Here is a 26,801-nt window from a genome sequence, read left to right on the forward strand (position 1 = left end):
AAAGTGTTTGTCAAGCCCTATCAAACAAACATTTGTTTGAAAATCGGTTAAAAATAAAAAAAATTTCGATGCGTGGTGACACTTTAGAGTGATATAAAAAAATTGTTAAATATTTTTGTTGACCAGATACCATTGCATCCATAGAACCTATTTTTTTTTCTAATAAATAATATTTGGTGGCCAGAGATAGGTAAGCTGTGTCTACTAAAAAATCGTTCATTAAAATTAAATAAATAGGGATTTGGATAGCCTAGCATCATATTTCAATGACATTAAATGTAAAAAAAACCCAATTTAAACAAAAATTGGCGACAGAAATATATGATTAACACAATCGAGTAGAAATGTCTACTGTATTCCCCAGATAATTAGTTTCTTTGATATACCTACATAGATATATATTTGTTTTATTTTACCATTTAAGAATTATATTTCATTTACTATCTAATTTTTTTAAACTTTTACAAAGATATCAATTTTGTTTATTTTTTGTTTTAAATAATAAAGTTACACACATATAAAATTGGCATTTGCATTTTCGGGCGTTTTTGTCCCGAGTCGCAAACATAGCTGCCGAATTTGGTATTCAGTAAAAATTTGGGGACAAAGAAGGGGTGGCTTCAAAAGCTCTAAATGTGAGGGTGATTTTTTCTCTCAAGTATTGGTTATATATTTTAAACTTAATTTATAATTTTTCTACGTGTCTTAAAAAATTCAAGGTTTATACTCAGGGTAGCAACTCAAATCCAGGGATTTTTGTGATTCTCAAGAGAAAATTCATTCTCAAGCGCAACACCAGAATACTACCCAAATTTTAATAAATGTCCAACCCTCTGAAGCACTATAGTATACACATACAAGAGTTCTCTAAATATTATCGTTTTCGGTAAAGTACTGTAACTCGTAAAAGTTTTATAACTCGAAAATATATTTGATAGGTATGATATGAAATCCTATGCTATATCAGAATAAAATATCAAAAAATATATAAAAAATCTGTATTTTATTGGAAAAAATATTATGTACTTCTTAAATTAATGTTTCCCGTCGTTTAAAATATATTTTTTTTAACCTGGGGTGGATAGTAATAGTGATTTCAATTTTGATTTTTGAAGCTTTACTTTACGCATTTAAAATCCATTGAATTGATTATTACTTGAAAAACCTTTCACAAATATGGAAATAATCGGCATCGTCGATTTTGGCGCTCGTATGAAATGAGGAGTCCGAGTTACTGTTTTACATCTTCCAATACTAGCTACCGCAATATAATAAGACTGATAATTAGAGTGACCGTAAACCTATTTACATAACTTTTCAGAGAAATTTTCCAAACGATTTTGTCTCATAAATAAATAAATGTCTAATGCTAAGCAAACACACAGATACTATAAACGGATTGAAAAAAATCCTTTATTGATTTCAACAAAGTATTATACATATTGATTAAAATTCCAGACTTTTTACTAACACTGTAGTAACAGAACCTAACTACAGAAACACAAAGCAGTAGGTTTATGTACAGACAGGGCCAAGTACTGGGATGAAAACAACTTTTAACAATAATTTCGTTCACACATTACATTATTTATTTTTCAAAAACAAATATAAAAGTGCAGGCTATTTTTATAGAAGCACAGCATAATCTATAATGAACAAAGGGAAACGAAACGGGTATTTTGATTATAATTTGAAATGAAAAAACTAACAAATTCAAGCAAGGTTCTCACAGCGTGAAAATATGACTATCACAAGAAATTTGAAGCCTAGGATAAAAGATCTTCATCAGGATCGGAGTTTTGGTCTTTCTTTTTACGATTGGCTTCTGCTCGCCTTTTAGCATTTTGGATATCTTGCCTAGCTCTTCCTCTCAGAGTTGTGCTACTAGGACGTTGTAGAGATTTCATATCTTCCTCGGCTTCTTCTTCTTCACCAGTTGGATCTACTTTGGCAGTCCGGCTAAATTCAGTCAGCTTATTAAACTTTGTTTCACAGGTCTCCTCGTCAGACATGAGTGACATGGTTGACAACAGCAGCTCTTGAACAAATGCACAACGCTCTTGACGCTCTTCGCCACTTATAGAGCTAAGTGACATTTCTTCTAGGAGCCCTTAAAATATAAAAAAATATTACAATGAGAAAATTTTCAAAGTAGAATGGGTTGCCCAAATTTAAGTTGCAAGTATTTTAAATTAAGCAAATGTATTACTTTTGAGAAAATCTTTTTGAATATTATATTTTTTTAGAAATATCCACGTTAAGCCTAATCAAAGTCAACAAGGTGTCGAAACCCTATTTTAACTGTTTTTCTCAGAGAATCAGAGATTACCAAGAAGTAGTAACCTCAAAAATTTATATTATTAATAAATATTTATTAGTAGTTTTATACAAGTGTTACTGAAAATACTATTAAGTAACAGTTCCTGGTTAAGATATTTGCCTTGAAAAAATTACTACAACCTACTGAAGCAGAACTGTCCTACACAGCAAGTATTATTAAAGAGTACTTGCAGTCGACTTGCACCTATTTGAATGGATTTTGATATATTGAAAAAAAATTTTACTATTAAGAACCATATTTTTAGCATTTTTTGCAATTATTATCTATTATCTAAAATATAGAAGGTTGGGAAGGGCAGGAAGACTTTTCTCCACAAATCATTTGTGACTGAACTTGAAAAAATGAACTTCTACTTACAAATAATAATATCTGAGACCCAAACAAAACCCAAAATGTGATAAAAACAATATATTATTAGTATACATTAAAATAACTATTTACATTGTGTTTTTCCCTGTTAGGCGAGCGGCAACTGGCTGAGAATTATAGTATAAATATATTTAATCAGAGGTAATTGAACAATGTGTGTAAACAAGATATACAAGGCGACCATCTGGATTCCTATAACGTTAAAATAGTCTTATTTAAATTATTGGGAGGGAAAGTTAAAACAATGCTTTAGCTAAACTTCTTCCACAAAGCTATATTTAAGACACTAGCTTTACTTTACAAATCGCTTTAAGTCATTTCTATAATACAAAATTAAAATGATTCTTTGATATACTCTTTTCTGAAGTTACCTAATTGACAGGTTTCGCTTAAAAAATAATATGAAGCAACCAAATGATATAAATGGCATAAATGCCTTTTTTATAGACTAATATTTGAAGCAAGAAATGGCAATAAATAACGGATTCTTAAAATGTTTAGAATTGTTAAAGGTGCATATCCAACCACAATAGAATGAAATTTAAAAAACGGTGAAAAAAGAATCATCTTAATATTTTTTTAATAGGGCAACAACTACTACATTTTTATTGTATAGTTGGAAAATATTGTTCAAATTCTTAAAAAGCTTTAAAACGAACTACACTTTAGAAATAATAACATAATTTACTAATAAATTAAAATAGTTTTAGAAATACTGACTCGTCCAAGTTAACAATATATTGATAGATCCATTAATAAACATCCAATATATAAAATCCGCTATATGTATAAACTTGAATGCGATTAATTGACGTTATATATAAATATATAGGGTGGGTGTGCAGAATTTAATAGTGTATTTATTAAATTAAATTACTAGTAGCGAGAAAGCTGCTTTTATTTTTAATATATGTCAAACAAAACATTCTAAAAGAAGTGTGTTTTAATACGGTCGCTCTGAATAACACAAATCATCTACCGATAATTTCTCTGGTACTTATTACCATCCTAAGGGCATTGCATCGAATACACTTACCGGATAGCAAAAATTGCGAGTTATAACCCTGATGTGGTACGGGAGGTGAGTTAGTTGAGGGCTGCACTAACACAGGGGATGCATTGAGCAAAATTGTGGAGGTACCAAAATTGGACGTGTGCTCTCTCAACGTTTGGTTTTGGGCTGGGCGTCTCGGAAATCGCTCCATATTCTGTCTAGCAGCATTCACCTGCTGGCGCTCGAGCTGCAGCTGCATTTGAAGTTGCTGCAGCTGAGTTGCCGCTGGCGTGTTGCTGGAAGTGCTTGTCGAACGGCGAACTCCTGAAAATATTTAATGTTCAATAATATATTATTTTAAGGCAGACATCCATAGAATTATTACATTTTGTCGTTTTTACTATGTTGCGAAATCCTATTATAATTTACCATCTAGTAATATATTTTAAGACTTGTTCAGCTTTCAGTTAATCCTAAATTACATTTTTCGTTTTTTTTTTTGTGTAAGTGAATTTTTACAACAACAACTGTATTAGAGGTTATGCAAATGCTGGGTCTTATTAAGAGGTGCAACAGAGATTTCCAGGACATTGCTTCTATTAAGCTTCTTTACTGTGCACTAGTTAGTCCTTACCTAGAGTATGGTTCATGTATTTGGCCACCTCATTATAAGAATCACATTCAGATGATTTTGAACAGGTTCAGCACAAATTTTTAAGATACATTGCCTTCAAAAGGAAAGTTCCACTTCCTATTATCTCCCACGAGTTTAAGTCTGAACTTAATATCCATACTCTCCAAACCTGTCGTAAACATCGTGACCTGTCAGTCTTCTATGACATTCATTATTCTTGCTGCCCAGACAAACTCGTAAAATTGGTCTATATGTTTTTTATAGGCAGACCCGTCAGACACCCGCATTCCATATGCCATCCCACCGAACCAATTATGGAAATAATTCCTTCGTTACCAGGGCAGGAAAACTTGCTAACCAGTACTCGGATCAGTAGGATTGTTTTACTAATAGAACAGAATTTTAAAGACTGTTGAAAGCCAATGTTCGGTAAATTTATTTTGTGATGTGAAAATATTTGAGTTAAATTGTACGCTATCTATTTTTAAGGTTTTTATCAGGTATCATTATGATTTTTGTGCAATGTGTAGTGTAGGTTAGGTTTTTCTTCTCTTGTAAAATTGTTGTAAATTGGGCAATTGCTCGTTGTAAGAGAAATAAATAAATAAATAAACTTCAGAAGGGGACCAACTAAAGTAATAAATTATAACTATAATTCTTGTGCCAAATCTATAGCGTGAAGCTAATTATTTATAACATTCTTGGAATTTATTACATATTCTTTTTTAGTTCATACTTTCATGACTTTGCCTGCCTCGACCATGCTGTCATCTTTCTCCCTTCGTGTGTGTGTGTGTGTGTGTAACCACTTTCAACAACGTTTGTGATGCCAATTTATTTTCATTTCCTTAATTCTTTTATTATCATTATTATTTATTTTTCTGTTAATATTAACTAGATGTTATTTTATAGGATAACTGCCTCTCTTTCTTTGAGATCCTTTTTCCCTCGTTCTACATGTAATTGGAATTGAATTTTTTTTAGGAAAATATTTTGAATTTGAATATTTTTTGCAAGTCAAAAAAAAAGATTTTCCAACGGACTGGATATATAATGTCCAAATTATATGCCAACTTATATGAGAACATGCTTGAGACCATATGCATTTTTAATAACTATTAATAAAACATATGTTGTAAATCTCTAACCTCTCTCTTTATTTCGCCGCTTCAATGTAAAATTAATTTCTTTCTTTTTTTTATGATGCCTCAAAAAGGCAAGTTTAGAGTCGTATTGCGTATCTTAAGGAAAAATATTGCCAACTGCAAAATATTGACTCAAATCTGTCTGTTCCATTTTTTTTTACTTAAAAACAATGAGAAAGTCATTTAATATTGGCAAGGAATAGTACAAGTGCATACAAAACAGTAACGATGGTTTTAACGAAAAAGTGGCGCCCGATAGCTATAACAAAATACATAAAAAAATACAAAAATTTGCCGCCAACCCATATTATTTTTATTTTGAAAGTAATATGAAAATCAAAATTTTCTTAGCATTTGGAAACGATAGTCCTGTCAATCACACGACACTATGTGGTTATTTATATACGTACATTTATACATTTAATGATTCGTGAATAAATTTTTAACCATTTCGGATTTCTATCATGTATAGCTCCAACCAGAGAAAAATCATGCCTTGATCACATTTTTCATAGAAATAAAACATAAACGAAACACTTTTATATTAAACATGGACTTAACTGATCACGATCCAGTTATGTTAAATATTGGTAAAATACAACCTATTAGTAAAGATAAAAAAAATATTAAGCAAAATACCCTTAGAAATAATAAATGAAAAATTGTTTCACAATTCAATACAAGAGCAAAATTGGAATATAGTTCTAGAATCGTCAAATATTACGGAAGCAACAGATGCTTTTTATCAATTAATAAACAAAATGCTTTGACAAGCTACAGTTATTAGGACAATTAAGAAGCGTTTTGATAAACGTCAGCCTTGGATCACAAATGGTATTATTCAAAGCATTATAACTAGGGATAAAATGAAAAAAGATCTAAATCTAAATTTTAATAAAACAGCTAACCAAAACTTTAAAAATTATAGAAATAACCTGAAAAAAATTATTGCAAAACGAAAAAATTACTATTATAAAATTAAAGTTCATGAAGCAGGTTATGACCTAAAAAAGGTTTATAAATTAGTCTCAGAAGCTACCAACAATGATGTAGAAAAAACTAACACTGTCCCACCAATACTAAACAATGACTCAAATGAATTTAAAAATATGAAAGACTTGTCAAATCATTGTAATGAGTTTTTTAATAATATAGGGGTACCAGTGTTGAAGAAAATCCCGAAACCTGATAATGAGTTTATAACAAGCAGTAATCAATTAAATTTACTATACCTACGGCCAGTAAATAAAAGTGAAATTATAGAAAAGATTCATTCTTTGAAAACCAATGGTAGTCCTGGTATTGATAAAATTAGCGTAAAACTAATAATAAATAATCACATGTTTTTACTTGACCCTCTGAAACACATAATCAATTTAATTTTTAGAAATGGTATTGTACCCGATCAATTTAAAATATCTGTTATTACCCCGATATATACAGTAGTGGCCAAAAGTATATAGACAAAATATTATTTTCATATAATTGTTTAAAGATTTACCCACAGGTCCCCTAGATTTTAAATTATTGTTATTTGTAAGGCGGTCTATAAAAAGATACCAATAAATTTCAGTTAAATATTTTGCTTGCTATCAGATAAAGCAATAATATAAATATAGCTGGTCAAAAGTAGTTAGACAAAAACAATTTTGGAATTATTTTTTTGTCTAGATATTTATAAAATAAAATTCGTATAGTATTGCTTCTCTTTAACTCAAGGTGCAACATGCTACGCGGAATTAGATTCTCTCTTGATTTAAGACAACGCATTATTAATGCATATTGATATTGCTCGTAGATTTGATGTTAAAAGAAAAGCTGTTTGGGCAATTATCAAAAGATATGAAAGGACAGGATCATTAGAGCCAAAAAATAAATCTGGTCGACCAAAAAAAATGGACGTTAGAGCTGTACGCAAATTAAAACAAATTAGTCAGAATAACCCTTTCATGACTTCTCGTCTAATTCAGATAGAATTACAGGCTCTAGGGATTTGTAATGTGTCCTCAAGGACTGTAAGACGAAGGTTGGTAGAAGAAAATCTATTTGCACGTAGGCCAGCAAAAAAACCATTACTTTCAAAAAAGAATCGCTTAGCCCGATTGGAATTTGCCCGTCAGCATATATACTGGACAAAGCATGAATAAAAGCATGTTTGCTGGAGCGACGAATCGAAGTTAAATTTGTTTAATTCCGATGAAATTCAATATGTTAGACGTCCTTCTGGCCAGCGTTTGAATCCCAAGTACACAAAACCCACAGTTAAGCATGGAGGTGGATCAGTGATGGTTTGGGGTTGCTTCTCAGGTTATGGAATGGGCCCGTTACATCGCATAGAGGGCATAATGGACAGGTTTATGTACAGGGATATTCTCACAGATGTTATGTTGCCCTATGTTGAAGACAATTTACCATCGAGATTCCAATTCCAGCAAGATAACCCGAAGCATTCCTCCAAAATTATGAAGCAATTTTTCGAAGAAAAAATACCAGTTTTAAAATGGCCATCCCAGTCACCCGACCTTATAATCCCATCGAAAATGTATGGGAAATTGTAGATCGTGATATTAAGGATACAAACTATTCAAATAAAGGTGAATTATTCGAACGGTTGCAGCAGAAATGTAAAAATATTGGTTTTAAACTCATAGACAATCTTATTGAATCAATGCCACGTAGATGTCAGGCTGTAACAGACAATAATGGGTATTTTACAAAATACTAATATTGTAGATGGTTTAGTTTATAATTAAGAAAAAATACTTCGAAAAAAAAAAGAGTATTGGTTATTTTTTAAATTTGTCTATCTACTTTTGGCCATTACTGTAAATCAGATATTAAGACAAAAATTAACAATTATAGACCCATTAATTTAATTAATAATTTTACCAAAATTTTTGAAAAATGCTGTAAGGACAGATTACTTGATTTTTTACAATCAAACTCAATTTTGTCTAATAAACAGTTTGGCTTTTTAAAAAACTTGAGTACGTCAAATGCTCTTTACCATCTCACAAAGCAGATTACTGGCCGTATGGATAACAATGAAAAATGTATAGTTGTGTTTTTAGATTTAGCAAAGACATTTGACAGTTCCACATGACCTGCTTTTAAAAACTCTCGAGAAGAATGGGATCAGAGGTGTCGTGTTGGATGTCTTTAAAAGCTATTTATATGAAAAAATCCAATATGTTAAAATAGGAGAAAGGTTAAGTGATCCATTACAAATGAGAATAGGTGTACCACAAGGCAGTGTTGGGTCCAATATTGTTTTTAACAAATATAAATGCCCTAACTAACTTAAAACTCAAAAATGGCTCAATAATATCTTACGCAGATGACACGGCTTTAATCTTTTCGGCAAAATCTTGGAATGAAGCCAAACGAAATGTGATAGATGGACTAACAGTGGTACAAAATTGGTTAAATACTTTTAAATTGACTTTAAATCTAAACAAAACAAATTACATGGCATTCTCTATAACATTGGCAAACCGTCCGGCTTTTAACAGCATAAAAGTGGAAAACTCAAATCAAGAAATTAAAGAGGTTTCAAAAATAAAATACTTGAGCATCATTATGGATAGACATCTGAAATAGGAAACTCAGGTAGAAAAACTAACATCATATATTAGAAAAATAATTTATAAGTTTTATGTCTTAAAAAACATTTTAAATAAAAACCTTTTGTTATCTGTATATAAATCTTTTGTAGAATGCTTATAAGATATGGTATTGTTGTATGGGGTGGTATGTATAAGAGTACATTGAGTTCGTAATGTTGTACAAAATTACTTACTTAAAGTAATTTATAGAAAAAATAGGCTTTACCCTACGAGGTTGTTAAACTCTAAGACTATTTTTGATGTATGGTCTTTATACATCTTCGAGATAAGTATTTTTTGTATATAAAAATTGTGAATTGAAAAAATATGTAAATCATAAATATAAAACAAGAAATAAAACCAATAATTTTATAGAATTACCTAAAAGTAATACTAATGCAAATTTGAGATTTGTTAATAATTTTGCACCCAAAATAAATAATCTTATTCCCCTTGAAATTAAAAATTGCCAAAAAATTGATGTTTTTAAGAAAAAATTTCGATCTTCAAAGTTTTAAAAAACTCTTTTAGATGTGAGTTTAAGTGTTAATTAAGTATAGGTATGCAAATTTAAAGCCTGGTGGTTTTAGAAATTATTTTTATATAACTTGTGTATATTATTAGGTATTTAATTTAAATTTGATTAAATTTTTATTGGAAATCGTGATATTTCTTATAATTTTATTTTATTTATTGTTTATTAGATAACAGTACTACATATACAGGTGCTAAGTCATCTAGGTGAGTCGCTGTTATTTATTAGTTTAAAATATTGTAAATTTGTCTGGGTATTAAATGTCGCATAGTAAATTTTTTGATTGGGATAAACACTTTGGATATATTAGTTTAGTTAAGCTTTAATTTTTTTTCTTTTGTGTCTATATTATATACTTAGATAATAAATGGGGTAGATACAGGGTTACTGTACCTACAAAAATTATTATTATTATTATTATTATTATTATTATTATTATTATTATTATTATTATTATTATTATTATTATAAAAATGTCTGTAATTTTTAAGGTATGTCAATTATGCATATAAATGTTGATACTACAAAAAGGCACAGACACAGAGAATGGAGGGGAGGCTACAGCCCTGAGCAAACGTTAGTCGAAAAACATCGCATTTTTAATCAAAAATTAAAACTACTTATATCACAAAAGAACCCTAATTACACAAAGACATTTCAATTTACGGATATCTTATTTACATGCAGGATATTTAGAATATCTCATTAATATTCTGTAAACTTCTACAAAGTTTCTGAGATATTCCAGGTAAAACCCGAGTCATCAAAATTCCTGGAATGTTGTACCAATAAATTCCCAGAATATATCCAGATACCTACCTATAAAATGTAAAAACACCTGTACAACCCATAAAAAAACTAATTAAGTTTTTGAGTCATAAGACCAGAACTTATTATTTTCATAAAATTGAAATTCATATCCAAATATCACAAAACAATAAACAAACGTAACAATGAAATCCAGAATTCTCTTTAATATAAAAAAGAAATGAATAAATAGGTAAATGTGCCACCTGTATATAGTAATTATCCAATAAACAGTTTTTTTATTTAAAGAACGCGGTAGTACTTATATAAAATAAATCACCAATATACTTACTGACCATGGAAACCTTTATGGGATATTGGTGGGAAATAAATGGGGAGTTCTTATCCATAGATATTCTTGGTATTTCCCACCAATATCCCATAAAGGTTTCCATGGTCAGTTTATATAATTATACATATATAATTGTATACCCAACAAGGCTGTTCTCGAAAACCGTTCCGCGTATGACTTGGCGGTTAAAAAAATTATAGGGGTAAATCGGTCATAAAGAATCGCTTGAAAATATTTTCAAGTTCTAAAAATGACCACCAAAGGGCGTAACTGCCATCTTAAATTTTAAAATTGCATTTTCTTCAAATTTAGCATAAAAAGAATAAAAAATTCACATTTTTAAAGAGGATCAATCTATCATTTTCGTGAAAAAAAATCAGGTATTTAAAAAATAAAGATGGTGCTGGGCATTCAATTATTTTTGCAATAACCTGCTTCAACTTCTTATGCGTTTGATTGTTGAAAAGAGCAAAATATAGTTAATTTAGTTGAATCCTTCTCCGCCAGGGGGCTAATTTTGACGCCATGGCCCAAAAGCCTAAAAAATTCTAAAAAGCCAAATGGAATGATATGACTTTTTCTTTATGAAAAAGTAGCTAAATAAGATCCAAAAAAGCCAGGGACAACCGTTTTTCAAAATCTAGTTCCTAACCTCAAACATTGGCAATATGATCAAGGCCAAGGATCGCGCGGATATCGCAAAATTTCTTAAAACTATTAAAAAATTTAGCTACAAAATTAATAAGATGCGATAAAAGAGGGAATTGTGAGTCTAACAAATATAAATCATTAAAAAATTTATATCATCAGAACATTCATGTTGCTCCAAAGGGATTAAACGCATCCTGAATTACTTAATAATTAAGTCACTTTAATATTATAGATATAATCGAGGGTATATTATAGTTAGTTTACTAAATTCTTTTTTACACTTTATATAAGTTAATTTTAGAGTTATAAACAATACTATATCACCGATAGAAAAGAAATTAAAGGTAAATTATAGATTCAAAAAACTACTTACTTCCACGTTCACGGCTTTGGCGTCCACGACCGAAAAACATCTTGGATAGCAAAAGCAAAAATCAAACTTTAAGTTAACAAGAATAAAATTAAATCCAAAAATTGAATCAAATAATTTAAACGCCACAAACAAGAAAGAAGGGGGAAGGAACTGACGTTTTCGAACAGTTAACAAAAGTTAGTAATAGAGTGGTGCCAATCAGCTAAGCGCTAATTAGGGTTGAACCATTAGATCGATATCGATTTTAAGGATCGATAAAGGATATTCCTATGGACAAGACTTTAGAGAGCCGCATCTATTTTTTCATTTTGGCTTCCGCATGCGTATACGACATTTCATAGATTAGTGAAGTCAGACATAACCTTACGACTTACGAGTCATGTTTATTGTTTGTTTTGTTTATTTGGGAGTTGTTGAAGTTATTTTGTTTGTTTATTTATAGGTAATTTCATAAAAATGTCAAATACCTTATGTGGCGTGTGCAATAAAAATTTTTCAAAAAGTTTCAACTAACGAATTCATGAGAACAGATTTCATCCAGATGAGTAAACTCAACATTACTAAACAGGTTTGAAAATTTCTACATTCCTATGCCTAGGTCTTGCTTTAATATTATATTTATAATTGCTTTGCATTTGATTAACATGCGGCGCCATGTACATATTAAATTTTCAGAGAGAATAAATGAAATTTCCCCGAAAAAAAGCCTTTAATGTTTCTGAGATTTGTCCGATATGTTCAAAAATCTTCTCGAGATATTCTAGCTACAAAACTCATGTCCTAAAATATCATAATGGTAAATATAAGATATAAGAAGTATGAAATATTATATATTTAACAACCTGATTTTAGAGGAAAGCGAGTCCCTGGAAAGGCTTCATTGGTTAACAAGACAAAATCTATTTAATATTGAACAAAATTACAATTTAAATTGGACTTCGGTTTGACATAAAAATGATGCAGTAAGTGTAGCGTCATGTATGAATTATTGAAATGGAAAAAAGTGGATATATTTTATATTATAAATCACAATATACAATGTGTATTAAACATGAATTCCTAAAAAAAGAAGACTTTGTTTTGATAATTATGACTAATGGACAGTTAGAAATGTTGAAAGTTTGAAAGACATTTTCAATAAAGGAAAAGTGTCAGGAAAAGTTAAAAACCTCCAAGCAAGGCATCAAACTAGTCAGAAATTAAATGCTGACATGGTGATGATAACAGAAAATGGATGGCAAATTCCATCATCCTCTAAAAATTAAATATATGAAAAACAAATCTCTTTCGCTTTTTCTGTCCTCTTTAACACATTTGATAAACAATATTTAACCTGTTTCCATTGCTTTTCGATTTTCAGCAAAAATGGCGGAAGAGTTCTTTCAAAGAATAAACCAATTAATATATTGCATTGGTAAGATGATCCGATGATCATTTAGTCCTTCCATTCCCAGTATGCATGTATATGAAGAAACGTTGAAAATGTAATTGAATGTAAATGTTGTTCAGTTCATATAAACTAATTAAGAGTAAAACTGAACATATATCTATTGGTTGCATAAAATGTTATGTGATAAACAATTTGGTTTTAGATCTTGGCGTAAAAATCCACCAAAGATTCTATAGCTGCCCTTACCGATCAATTATATGACATTTTGGATAAATAAGTTTCTTCTCTTGGCATGTTTCTTGACTTGCTAAAAAAAAGCTATTGGAAGGATAGGGTACAGTCCATCAAATGAGAAGAAGTGAAATGTGGTCAGGGCATTCACAGGACAGTTCACTCGGGGAAAACTTGGTCTTATGAAAAAAATTGGCTGAATTGGATATTAACAACATACAGTATTGTGCATCAATATAGCAACAAGCGATGTTTTCAAAAATATTATTTGTTCCTTTATTTATTCCATATTATTTCTTTACTTTTAAGTACACGCCTCTGTATTATTTATAAATATACCGAGATATCATAAGAATGCCAATGCAGAGCAAGGAACTTCATGTTTGTTTATTTAGACAATGTGCATAAATATAGCAACATTCATGTTTCGCATTTATTTTATCAGTTAAATATCAATTTACCTGCTGTAAAGTTGTTATTTTTGAATCTCAGAATTAACTTAAAATGGGTCGCTCAAAAACCGTCTCTGGTGATGTAAGAAAAATTATTGTGGAGCATTACGAAAATTGTGTTAGGCAGAGTGACATTGCAAGAAGCTTACGGCTTCACAGGCCAATCGTATCCAGAGTTTGCAAAAAATTTCGCCTTACTGGAACAGCTGCACCGGCGCCCATTCCTGGTAGACCCAGAAAAACAAATTTGAGGATGGATAGACAGCTGCTACGAATTTCCAAAGAAAATCCTTTTTTTTTCTCCTTCCCAAATTTTGGCAAAATTAAAAGAGGGTGGAGGAGTAAACCTCAGTTCCAGTACCGTAAGGAGAAGATTACTTGATGCCAACTTACCTGCTCGTCGCCCCGCCAAAAAACCGTTACTCTCAAAGAAGAACGTCAAGGCTCGTTTTCACTTTGCCCAATCATGAGATGGGGTCTGTACTAGTGTGTAGATGAGGTGTGTCCACTGGTCTGTAGCTGATTGGAAGAAAGTCGTATTTAGTGATGAATCTAAATATAATTTATTCAGGACTGATGGAGTAAACAAAGATTAAACGAAAAGTACATTTGCCCCACAGTTAAACATGGAGGAGGAAATATTTTTGTATGGGGATGTTTCTCGGCTCGTGGCATGGGACCCATAGTAAGAATAGTGGGCAAAATGGATCGTTTCATGTATAAAGACATTCTGCAAACACATTTAGTGCCATATATGGATGAAGTCATGCCAGTAACAGCCATATTTCAGCATGTCAACGATCCAAAACATGCTTCTCAATTTGTTAAGAGGTGGCTATCCGATGAAAAAATAAATGTAATGGTCTGGCCATCTCAATCGCCAGAAGTTGGAAAGAAATGAACAATGACTATATTATGAAATTAAATGAGTCCATGCCAAGACGATGTGCAGATGTTATAAAGGAGAACTAGTTATAAAGGGATACTACACAAAATATTGAATTGATTTTAATTTACTTGGGTTATATTTTTTTTAGAATCAAAACTATTTTTTGTTGCTATATTTTTGAATAATAAATTTGCATAAAACAATTTGGTGTTTCATTTATTATGATACAAAAAATATGATAATATGAAAATATAAACAGGCTCTAACTATTCTTGTAAATAATATATAAACCTTACTTATAAAATAGATACTAAAAGATATATAACAGGAAAGTTCAATGTTGCTATCTTTTTGCACAATACTGTATTTGATTTGTGTCGAATGAATAAGCTAACATGAAACCAGGGCAAAACAAAATATGTTCCCTTTGCATTGAACTCAGGTGGTCTGCCTGAATTTCAATTTTTGAACACTTCTAAAAACGTAGTCGCACAAGCGATAGCATTTACGTTGGGACATCCAAAATCAAATATTTGATATCATGTTTTCCATTTTTAAAATCTTTATTGACTTGTGCACAACTTAAAGGCAAGTATTATGCGTTGGTTGATTCCCAGATAAGGTATGGTATCGTGAGTTGGGGAGCTGTAAGGTAAAATTACTTAATAAAGCTCCAAGTAATTAAAAAATGGGGTTTAAACATTATTTTGGATAGGCCAAATATATATATATATATATATATATATATATATATATATATATATATATTTAATTCTTATGCATATACACAAACGAAAAACAGGTTTACAGCTAATATTACATCAGCAAAACACTAGGTGTAAGAAAACCTATCTGGTAGTTCCCTTAACAAAAAAAAAGGGCCACAAATATAGGATTTGTCTACTAAAACACTAATGAGCGGCATTTTATGTTGCTTCAGTGTCGTAACGGTGTCGTTTCATTGTACTTGAATGGTAATCTTGAAATAAACCGTATTTATATATTTTATTTCAGCAAAGTCAAATCAACGTTAACTAGAGAATTTTCGATTATAAATCAATTGTCAAGATTACTTGAGACGAGCTTTAATAAGTAAGGGACGTCCTCATATACAAACATTTTAAAAACAATATCACTTGGGTATTCAAATGTGCAATTTTCATCATAACCCACATTCAATTTGGAGCACAAACTCCAATTTCCAGCTCCCATGTCCCTGCAAATCGTTACTACTATGCAATTTGCCTCATATAATCTTAATAAGAATTCTTTTAAATTTCCTTCTGTCATTGCTGACTGATTGATCAAAATTGTAGTAAATTGGCTGTTTCCAATATTAAATAGCCCTTGTGCAATACTGGTTTGAATCGCTTTATGAAAAATTTGACAACGCAGAAAAATAAATAAGTCTCAATACTAATACAAAGTTATATAAGATTTGCGTTTAACAGACTGACAAAGTGCGTTCCGATGACTGTGTGACGTAGCTGCGCAGCCGATTCTAATTTAGGAAAGATATTCAGCATACCATTTGCCTGTGTATAGTGATAAATGTAATATGTGAATAACCCGGTTTGATTTTGCCATTAACGGCACCGAACATTATTTTATTATTGAAATACAATATAAAACAAAATTTAAAAAAGAAAATAGATATTTTATTGTAAAATTATTTGTAATTAAGTTGATCTAATTTTAAGAAATCTAATTGAAATTAAAAAAATTCGATGTTTAGTCCTATCATCGATGTTCTTAGATGTTGACTATCGAAGGCAGAACGTCGAACATCGATCTTTCTGTAGCATCGATAAACATCGCACATCCCTAGCTGCAATAGAAATGTTCTGCACCGAAAATGTCCCGCCTAGTAAGTTAACCGCACTAAAAAGCTATTAACAGTTCTCACAAAAAGCGAAATAAAAACTAAATTTGGTTAATTATTCTTATGTGAGTTTCTCTATTTATGCCCAACGTAAAATATTTAGATTAATACTATAAATAACCAACTAATAAAATAAATGTGGAATGCGATAGAAAAAAAGGCCGTTGTTAAGAGCAACAATATTTTTAAGAAATAGTAATTTAAATCCTACTAAAGGTTTCTACAAAATAAGGAATTTTAAAAAGTTTGTCTACTTTTGTCCGACACTGTATGTGCTTGTGTGATATAAATTTTCTGAAATGAGTGACCTACAGTATTATACGTAAAGTATTTTACAAAAATTTATTTTTTACAAGCTAAAAATTATTGAAAAGATGACCGCCTTAGTATAGGCTTTGTTATTTTATATGGCGTGCCTATATATTTAATATTATTAAATTTATTCTAAATTAATTCTTCAGAAAATTTAAAGTAAAAAATTTCCTTTTTTTTTACCTACATGCCACAAAATCTAAACTCTACCAACTGATGTGAACCTTTTTGGCATTAAATATGTGACCGATTCAAATTTAAGAAAACAAATCCTATACCTTTCCCTAGTGCGTTTTAGTTTTGCTGAAAACTCTTTTTCCATTGAGATATCTATGGAAATATAATGTGCTTTTTTAATTTTAGCGATTTTTTATGATCCAAAATACAGACATGCTTAAAACCTAGGGATGTCTAAAACTTGAACTACTAATTTTTTGAGAACATTTCTTGCTTACCTTAAACTATGTTGAGCAGTGTAACACAGTTCTGGCAATATTTATTGATGTAAATAAACGACTTAAATTAATCTGCAAACATTGCAGTCGCAGAAAACTGTTTTTTAAATGCCTAAAATACACAATATCTATAATGTACAATATTATTAGTTTTGTCAAGTCTAGTACTGCAAAGGTGTTTTTTAAAGTGTTTTTAAATATGCCTAGACATTGGCATCATTTGGCAGACAGTGAGATGTTTAGAGGTGTGGGGATGTTTTAGGCTGAAATCCGTCAAATTCATGTAGTCAATGCATCACTCAGAGCGTTATCGCGAGACTGAAAACACACGCGAAAGATAGGTTTAAAATTAAGCTCGAAAAAATGACACAGCAACAGCACACATATTAATTGTGTGCTGACACATATTACTTGTGTACTCATTTGCACGGACCTCAATGTGACTGTTTCAAGACATACTACAGGTTGCAAGAAGGTAATCTAGTAGGCCTTGGAGATGCCAACCCTTAAATCGAGAGAATCGCGCCAGTCGACTAGTTTGGGCTCAGAAACATATCACTTGAGATCAAAATGAATAACAAAATGTTTTATTTACTGACGAATCTCGCTTTGGCTTGTATCCAGATTCTCAGATATCTCTCAGATATGGAGGGCACTTGGCATAAGAAATCGAATCCATCATACGCACGAGGTTAACAATTTTAGAAGACGCACAATTATGGCATAATGGATCGTTTCTTATCAGCAGATCGCTACGTTAGAAATGTTCTAGAACATATTGTTGCTCCATACGTCTAAAATATTGGTGCAAATGTTATTTTAATGCATGATAATGCCACTCCACACTTTCATTTCACCTGATCTTAGTTCTATAGAGCATGCCTGGGATATGCTTGAGTGAAGAGTTCTTCGGGGCCAGAATCAGTTTCAAGACCGAAATGAGCTGTTTAAGGCTTTTCAACAGTGTTGGATAGCAATTCCCCAACAAGATCTGGATAACTTATCCCTTAGCATGGAAAGAATTGTACAGCCACAATCAATGCACGAGGATGGATTTTTTTTTCTATTTTTTTGTAAAATTTTAATTACAAATTTTTTGTTTTGCACATAATGTAAATAAATTTTAATTTTTCTCACGAAAATCAGTATTTTGGTTTTACGTGATTATTAATTTGTAATAAAAATTCTGTGGTAGTTTAATCCCAAAACCTTTCTTTCTTCAAATAAACATTTTCTAATGTCTCTCGTTACACTTCTGAAGATTTCGCAGAAAAACCGACATCGCACTTCTTCTTTTGTCACCGTTTCTGTATCTTATTAATGATGGTTTTCACCCAGTTAGAAAACTGCAAAGACATTTAATAGTTTCCAATAAAAAAAGTAGAGATCTGATGCAAGTAGGGCAGAATAAACTAGTTTTCTTTATGCTAAAGCCTCTTTCTACAAATTTTCTCTCAGTCTTTCCGATTTTCTCTTAAATAAATTTAATCTAGGTCTACCTTTCTCAGTGCAAAAAAGCTTAATATAAGAAAAAGAAGCCTGAAAAATTTGGCTTTATCCCCTTTCATAATAATGCGGCTCTACTGTTAAAAACGAGTTTTAGAACCCCTATAAAATATACTTTCAGCCAAAATTTACCCCATAAAAACTATAATATCAACAATGTGTAGCGTAGAATAACTAATAGTAAAATAACATCTTAAGAACATCAAAAATTTATTGACTTGATATTCATCTAAACGAGTTACTATTGTTATACGGTGGACCAAATCTTCCGAGTTAAAAATTTAGCACACAATTTTACGTCAAGAATATAATATATGACTAAAAAACATAAATAAATAGATAAATAAATGTATTTTAATTGCATTACATTAATAAATAACATAAGTTATGTGAATGAATAAACTAAATTAGTACTTCTGAAAAAGTACAATTTTATTCTCCATGTTCTGGACAAATCTTCCACGTTTGCGGATCCAATTTACGTTTCGTCAATCCAATCTACAAAATTTCATCACGGTTAAGTTAAAAAATTGGGAAATTACATCCTAGAAACCATAAAAACCTAAATTGTCCAAGTTATATTAAAATATATTATATATGATAATATAAAAAAATAACATAATAATCATTAAAATAATAACAATCGTATTATAATCGCGTTTTGCGACTTGCCGAATAGAGCGTTCATTTCTAGCTTTTTTGAATTGCAAAAATGTCGTATTGTCTAACAATCTTATGCCTCAAATAACACTAATAGAAAAACAGCAATAAAAATACATAAATATCGGGATATTACAATGGACAAGCGGAAAAAGTACGCAAAGGAAAACAAACTAATATTCCGCTTTGTAAATAGGTATTTATAAACAGAAAATGCGTCAGAGTTTACAAGAGTAAAACTCGTTCGAAATAATGGTTATAGTTTTTGCCTTTAACGATTCTTTAAAAATTCAGTTTATACCTTGTTTAATTTTATTAAGTTGGATGTTGTCTTATGTAACACTAGACTGGTAAGGTTAAGGTTTTTTTGATGTAAAAAGGTTCGTTTTCATAAATAAATAATTATATTTGCCTTTTCTTCTGCTAAATTATCATAACTATCTTAGTCTTCTTTCAATGGTCTTACGGTGATTCTTAATAGCAATTAGTTCACTAAATTTTATGTGTGGATTTATCGGAAATAATTTGTTATCTTTTCTTGGGTCTTTTTTATACATTAGACCTGGTTAGCTTATGTCCGTTTATATAGATAAACTTTTCTCGTGGCGTACTTAACAAAAATATAACTCGACATTTTTATGCAATTTTTTTTGCATAACAAAAACTTCCAAAGGAAAATACAGATTTTCACATTGTTGCGAGTATTACATTGTTGAGAAGTTGACTTTTTTTAAGTTTCTATCTTTTAATATCCATCTAAACCATCCATGCCAACCATAAGCTAATTAAGTCTTGTATTTTAAGAGAATCCGGATAAAAATTAGGTATTTAATTCAGATTCAATATTTTTTGAATCTCTTGATAGTTGATAACATTTTTTGGCAACAAAACTAAGTCAGGATACTTAGAAAAATCAAAAATAAATAAAAAGAATAATCTGGGGAATGAAGTAAAAACCGAAAATAGATAAATAGCAAGATAAAAAAGCAGTGAAAAATGACTATAAGATATATTATATGACCACAGGTCTTATATCAAAGAGTGTAGTGATTAATATCACATTATATTAAGGATGATATTATCATATACAGTTATTGAGCTATTTTATAAAACAATGTTTTAGTGTAAATTTTATTACACTGTTAGAATTGCAAAGCTTTCTTTGGGCAGTGCCTTAAGGGTTAAAGAAAAAATTAAATCATTAGCGAATTTAGTCATTAGCGAAATATCATGAAATTATTCAAAAAAAATGTAACTGACAATTTACTCAAAATTTCTAGACCGCTCGTACTAGTCTTCTCCGTTGTACTATTCATAACAAATGACTGTCCTGAGCAAGTGTCTGATAAAATATTTTAAATGTATTATATCCTTTGCTGATGCACAATTTAAAACAAAAAAAAATATATCATAGTTTAATCTCACAACACTGTATGACTCAATCCAATAATTTAATATTCATAATATTGTGGAGGCGAGTACAGTTTTATTATAGTGGAGTATTCAAAATTTAGCAATTAATAAATAAGAATACCACCCATAAAGTATACCACATAAAAGTTAAGTTTAACAATGATTTAAAGATTCTTGTTTTAATCAATATGATTAATTGATTCATTCTAATCTTAACAACCAGTCATTAGAAGCCTATGAGTGTTTAGATAAATTTATGCTGTTTATGAGTCATATTTTTCCTGTGGCAGTTTTGTTAAATTGTAGATAAGATTATTATAAAATCTGATGTTTTACACCAAATTATAAAACACTTTAGAGTATAGTAATTGCTAAAACATAAATTTAAAAAGTATGCGTTTTTTTTCTGTTAATACGCTAATTGCACTGGGCCGAAAATACTAAATTATTGTTTAAAATTTACATCCTAAGTTAGCCAATTCGGAAGAATAACTTAACTTTAATTTGAAAATAAAAATAGCTTTAAAGATGTGATGCAACATGCAAGATGGAACTTTCAAGTGAATCTAAAATAGTTACAGTATCATGTATATGAGATATTAAAACTAAGATTCTATTTCCAACGTCTTGTAAATTCCCAAGAACTTACCCGAGAGTTGAGACAAAAGTTCAGCTATTGGATCTACAGCTTCTAGTCTAGCCGCTTCCAATCTTGCTGAGGGGCTGGATGTTGACAATCCACTTGAACTAGAGACAATATGATTAAATAAGATAGAATAATTATATAAGAAAATATGATATCATTTTCATTAAAATTTATGCAAATAGAGTTTTGAGGAAAGGCAACTGTGCTTGCAGGAAAAGTCGTTTCTTGTGTAAAGTCAAACTCATAATCATACAGATGGTTAGTTGAAAAAGCTGATAAAATGATTGACAAAGCCTTAACGACTGTTGCGTTTTGTAGTTGCTATTCTATATAAAATTTTAAAAAAATTAAAAAAAAAATTTTAATCATATCCCAAGTAGAATAAAGAGAGCTAAGACTTTTCCAACTTTTAAGAGGGCTCTTAGGACCATGTTAGCTGACTGTCCTTTTTACTCATTGACAGAGTTCTTTAACTATAGATTTATTGACTAAATTTAGTTAAATTTGTTTCCTTTCATATCTTATAATTTTATACTATTTTTATAAGCATTGTAGTTTTTTATTGACAATTCCTATACATTGTTATGATGTCGATAGAAATAAACGATTTGATTTGATTTATATAGAAAACATCCAGAAACAACTTTTCTAAAATATGTATCTATTTCTATTATGGCAGGAATTCTACACTACCTAAAATGCATATTTGATCTACGCGGTCTTATAGATGAACCTCCTCTACTGGTTCCTGAGTGTGAGGAAAGTGTATGTTGCATGCGTCTTACATTGTGACGAGTGGCAACAGGTTCATCTAGAAAAGAAATTAAGTCTCTTGGGCCAGAACGATGTTCCAGAGTTAAGTGGCCAGCAAAATCATCTGTCATAAGATTAGGGTCACCACCTGGCATTGCAGCACATAAAGGACATACCTAAAATAAACAGATGCTAAAATGCATAAAGCTAATAAATTACTTTTTCGTCTTATGTCATAGTATAACGAAAGTTATAAACATTCAGAGATATATAGAACAAAACCTGTGAAAAAAAATCAATGAAATTGGTCAACGTATTAAGATAGGTTTTTAGGTAATAGTTTTAAAAATTAAAATGATACATAGGCTCATAAGAAAAAAACTAGAAAACTTTATCAAAGCAATTGTTATTATAACAGATAGATAGGTACATATGATAGTTTACACAAATGTACTTATTTATATGAAGGAGTAAAAGACCACTAACATTATGAAATTGAGATTCTCTACAATCATTCTTATCCTGTGTTATTTGATTTAGAATGTTTTATTTTTAATATTTTTTTTAGATATGACACCTTAATACTATTCATTTAAACAAACATATTTTCTTTGCACCAAAACACTTTATTTATTTACCACTCCACATGTTTAGCCTCACAATGTTTTAATTTTTTTAAACTGAATTTTTTAATTTATAAAGGCCCATGTAAGTCTTGTAATAATTGTAATTGATAGAGATCTATCATGGGATCCTCAGGTAGAATCTGTGTGCAATAGATTATCCCACAGCAATTATGCCATCTCGCAACTTCAAGACTATGTGGATGCATATACACTGCCTTATTAGCTCGGGATAATTCCTTTGGTATTGGGAGACTTCTAATAAATCAAAAGGGCTTTGTACGTACGATGTTTAGTGTTTCCTTCAGATAAGCTTGCCATGGTAGTTTTAAAAAACAAAAATCCTAACTATAATTAACATCTATATCTTAGAGTGTGCATGTCAAGTACATAAAAAATTTTCCAACCACATCTGGAGGTCTTAATTTTTATAAAACTCGAAATGCAGATAAATTATACAGCCCTTTTACCTGGTTGTCGCAGGTACAGGATGGTCCGGAAATGACATCTATTTATTTATTTATTTATTTATAGATGGGCAAGGCCCAATTACAATTCTGTTAAAGTTCTAAATTTACAATACTAATACATAATATAGGTAATATACAGAAATACCGAAAATCATTAAGTAATAATAATTAATAATATCTAACCTAAGCTTACTAAAACTTGACGCAGGAATTTGTTATAAATTTCAAAAAGGTCAATATCATGTTGGTTTGCTAATCTCATTATTCTAGAGAGGAAGTTATTAAGACCATAGTTAGTAAAGTGGATTGGGTAATGAAAGCTATCAGTGGCTCTAGTTGTTCTTAGTGAAGAATGAATACTGATTTTTTGAAGTAGCTCTGAAGCTCCAGATTTCCCATGTAGGATATTGTAAAAAGTAATAAGATCCCTCCTCTTATGGCGGATAGTGATGGGAGCCATATTTAGCATATCAAGTATATCTGCATCATTGTAATTATCCAAGATATTCAATTTATATGCAATTTGTTTTAGAAATTTGTGTTCAACTAGTTGAAGAGCACCAATATGTACCCCATAGAAAGGAGACCATACACAGGAGGCATACTCCAGATTAGGATGGACCAGGGCACAGTAGAGTGTTTTCAAAGTGGCAATACTTGTGAAGTCTTGAGTACATCTCCTAACAAAACCAAGTATCCCAAAAGCTTTATTGATAACACTATCTAAGTGATGAGAAAATTGTAAACTTGTATCGAAAGTGACACCCAAATCCTTAAAAAGAAGAGCTCTTTTAAGGATATAGTGACCAATCTTGTAGTCGAAGTTAAAAGTATTTCTACAATGACAAAAGGTCATTATTTTACATTTAGCTGGATTAAGTTTCATACCATTTTCTTCACACCAAACTACCAAATTATTTAGATCATATTGTAATTTGACACAATCATTAGAGGACTCGATTATATAACTCAATTTCAGATCATCGGCAAACAACAAAAATAGGCAGCTAGTGAAGCATTCATCTATCTCATTGATAAAAATATTAAAAAGAGGTGGCCTGAAATGAACATCTCTCAAAATTCTTAATCATCTTTTAATCATTTTTTAATCTCTCAGATGACATCTCTCAAAATTTTTAATTGTCTCTTATATAGAATAAAGAGAGCTAAGACTTTTCCAACTTTTAAGAAAGCTCTTAGTACCAAGTTAGCTGACTGTTCTTTTTACTTGTTGACAGAGTTGTTTAACTGTAGATTTATTGAATAAATTTAGTTAAATTTGTATCCTGTCATATTTTTCTAATTTTATACTGTTTATATTAGCATTGTAGTTTTTTATTGACAGTTCCTATACATTGTTATGATGTTGATGGAAATAAACGATTTGATTTGGTTTACTTATTTACCACTACCAAGAAAAGTTAATTTTTTATCAAAAAAATTATTTTTAATGCAACTGTAAAGGCAAAAATAAAAATAATTAAATTGAATACTACAGATAAAAACAAAAATAAAATTAATCTAAAAATACTTGAACTTACAAAACTGAAAAAATCTTATAAATACCTCTTTCCTTACCCACCCTTCCCAATCCACTATATTATAGCCACTCCACTTCAAGAATGGACTTACTTTTTTTATCTAAACATCAAATCATAAATATTATGTTCCCCATTTACAGTCAATAGAACTGTTACAATAAATAGGAAAAGACAAAGAAGTGGCATATCAAAGACATCATAAAATATGCAACATTTTAAGACCAATAAATAACTGATCCAAAATTTCATGAAGAAAAATAAGACAAAGAACTCCAAATTATGTAATATTTTAAAATATTGCTTACAACTTCAAAGTTGGCATCCTGATGTTCAGCAGTGACATGTTCCTGTAACGTAATATCAGTAAATCCCATACGAGAACAATAGGGACATGTATAGGATTGTGGCATTTCGAGACTGCTTACAGCTTCACCTCCATAATAAACATCTAGAAAAATATGAAAATCCCAGGCATGCAGTATCTTAATGGCAGAATAACCTATTTATATAAAGAGAATACATACCAAAATCAGACCTTGTTAAAATACATTGCATAGGATGGTCAGTTGTATGATGGGTATTAGTGGCCCCAGATTCGTAACAGGCCGCACATAAATCATAATCATAGCAAACTAAACATTTATACCTGCGACCCCTAAAGTTTCCTTTTAAACATGAATCACAGCTAACTCCTAAAAGTGAAAAAAATACATGAATTTATTCTGGTGAAATTGCAAGCAGTAGTACCTTCGTGACGACTCATCTTTATGTCGCCAAAGTCTTAGATTAATAACGCTAAGAGTTCATTGAGTAAAAATTAATTACAAAAATGCTTTGGTATTTATTTAATTACAATTGCAAAAATCTGCATCCAAAAATCCAAGAATTTTATTTAATAATTTCACTACCTGACATTTATAATAAACGACTGATGATGTATGCCATTCGCGAGTTGTCATATCCAAATAAAGGCGCGCTTTCACATTAAACGATTTTGCGACGGCCATTGCGATATTCCCAGGCGCAAGTTCACGCACGAAAAGCGGGAAGGCTGCTAACAACATCAATGATAAACTTAAGCGGATGGAATTCGTTAATCCGATTGTCACATTTATCACCTTTAATATAAGCTTTATTTTCCAGCATAATCATGATGGTTGGTCGGATGAACTCAATAAAAGAAGCACAGAAGTTTTCAGTTCCGTACTCAGTACCCTCAAAAGTTGAATGTTTGGAATGGTATATTGGGCGACCATATCATTGAGCTATTTTTCATTGATAGTACTTTAAACGCCAAAAAATACCTTAAGTTGCTACAAAACCAAGTTTTCTTGCCATTCAACTTCTCCCTGATATAGACCTGGGATCAGTCTATTTTCAACAAGATGGCTGTCCTGCCCATCATGCGGTTAGAGTAAAAGAATTTTTAACAAATACTTTCCCTAACGGCCTTATTAGTGGAACTGGCAATATTAAATGGTTTTCAAAATCTCTAGATTTGTCACCAAATAACTTTTATTTGTGGGGATATCTTAAGGAGAGTATTTATAAACGTCATAATAGTGGGCCAACGTATTCAGAGGAGTTAAGAAACCAAATTGTTGAGTTCGCCAATTCCATTTTACCTCAAACTCTTTTGGAAGTAGGAAACAACTTTTACGATAGGCTAACTTTTTGTTTAGCTAAAGAGGGAGGTCTTTTTGAGACTTTTATATACCAACCTATGACTGGAGGGCACCAAGTCCTAATCACAGCCAAGACTATTGGATTAAGAAACTAGGGTCAACACACCATCAACTATGCGTTCTATTAAATTATGTTTTGAGTCTAAT

At 30.6% G+C, this 26,801-nt stretch overlaps 1 protein-coding gene and 1 long non-coding RNA gene across 2 annotated transcripts; one reads left to right on the top strand and one right to left on the bottom strand.

Moving 5' to 3' along the window:
* Positions 1-1,399: 1,399 nt before the first annotated feature.
* Positions 1,400-25,883, bottom strand: LOC126749004 (E3 ubiquitin-protein ligase KCMF1-like). Its single transcript, XM_050458600.1, has 7 exons — positions 25,717-25,883; positions 25,494-25,661; positions 25,275-25,417; positions 22,276-22,511; positions 21,586-21,683; positions 3,747-4,028; positions 1,400-2,110 (listed from the first exon to the last, which is right to left on the bottom strand). The coding sequence occupies exons 1-7, from the start codon at positions 25,730-25,732 to the stop codon at positions 1,767-1,769; spliced, it is 1,287 nt and encodes a 428-aa protein (XP_050314557.1). The 5' UTR covers positions 25,733-25,883; the 3' UTR covers positions 1,400-1,766.
* LOC126749012 (uncharacterized) lies at positions 12,081-12,747 on the top strand. The gene is made up of 3 exons (XR_007664855.1): positions 12,081-12,314; positions 12,422-12,542; positions 12,599-12,747. It is a non-coding gene; the product is annotated as an uncharacterized LOC126749012 (long non-coding RNA).
* Positions 25,884-26,801: the final 918 nt, after the last annotated feature.

This window comes from Anthonomus grandis, chromosome 22, assembly GCF_022605725.1.
Source record: "Anthonomus grandis grandis chromosome 22, icAntGran1.3, whole genome shotgun sequence".
Classification (NCBI taxonomy): Eukaryota; Metazoa; Arthropoda; class Insecta; order Coleoptera; family Curculionidae; genus Anthonomus; species Anthonomus grandis.

Bases quoted from the DNA above. Each gene is read 5' to 3' on its own strand.
- LOC126749004 (XM_050458600.1), bottom strand. The intron at 25,418-25,493 runs GTATGTATTCTC...ATATTTTTCTAG, and splicing joins TTTAACAAGGTCTGATTTTG to ATGTTTATTATGGAGGTGAA. The intron at 4,029-21,585 runs GTAAGTTCTTGG...AAATATTTTCAG, and splicing joins ACTTTTGTCTCAACTCTCGG to GAGTTCGCCGTTCGACAAGC.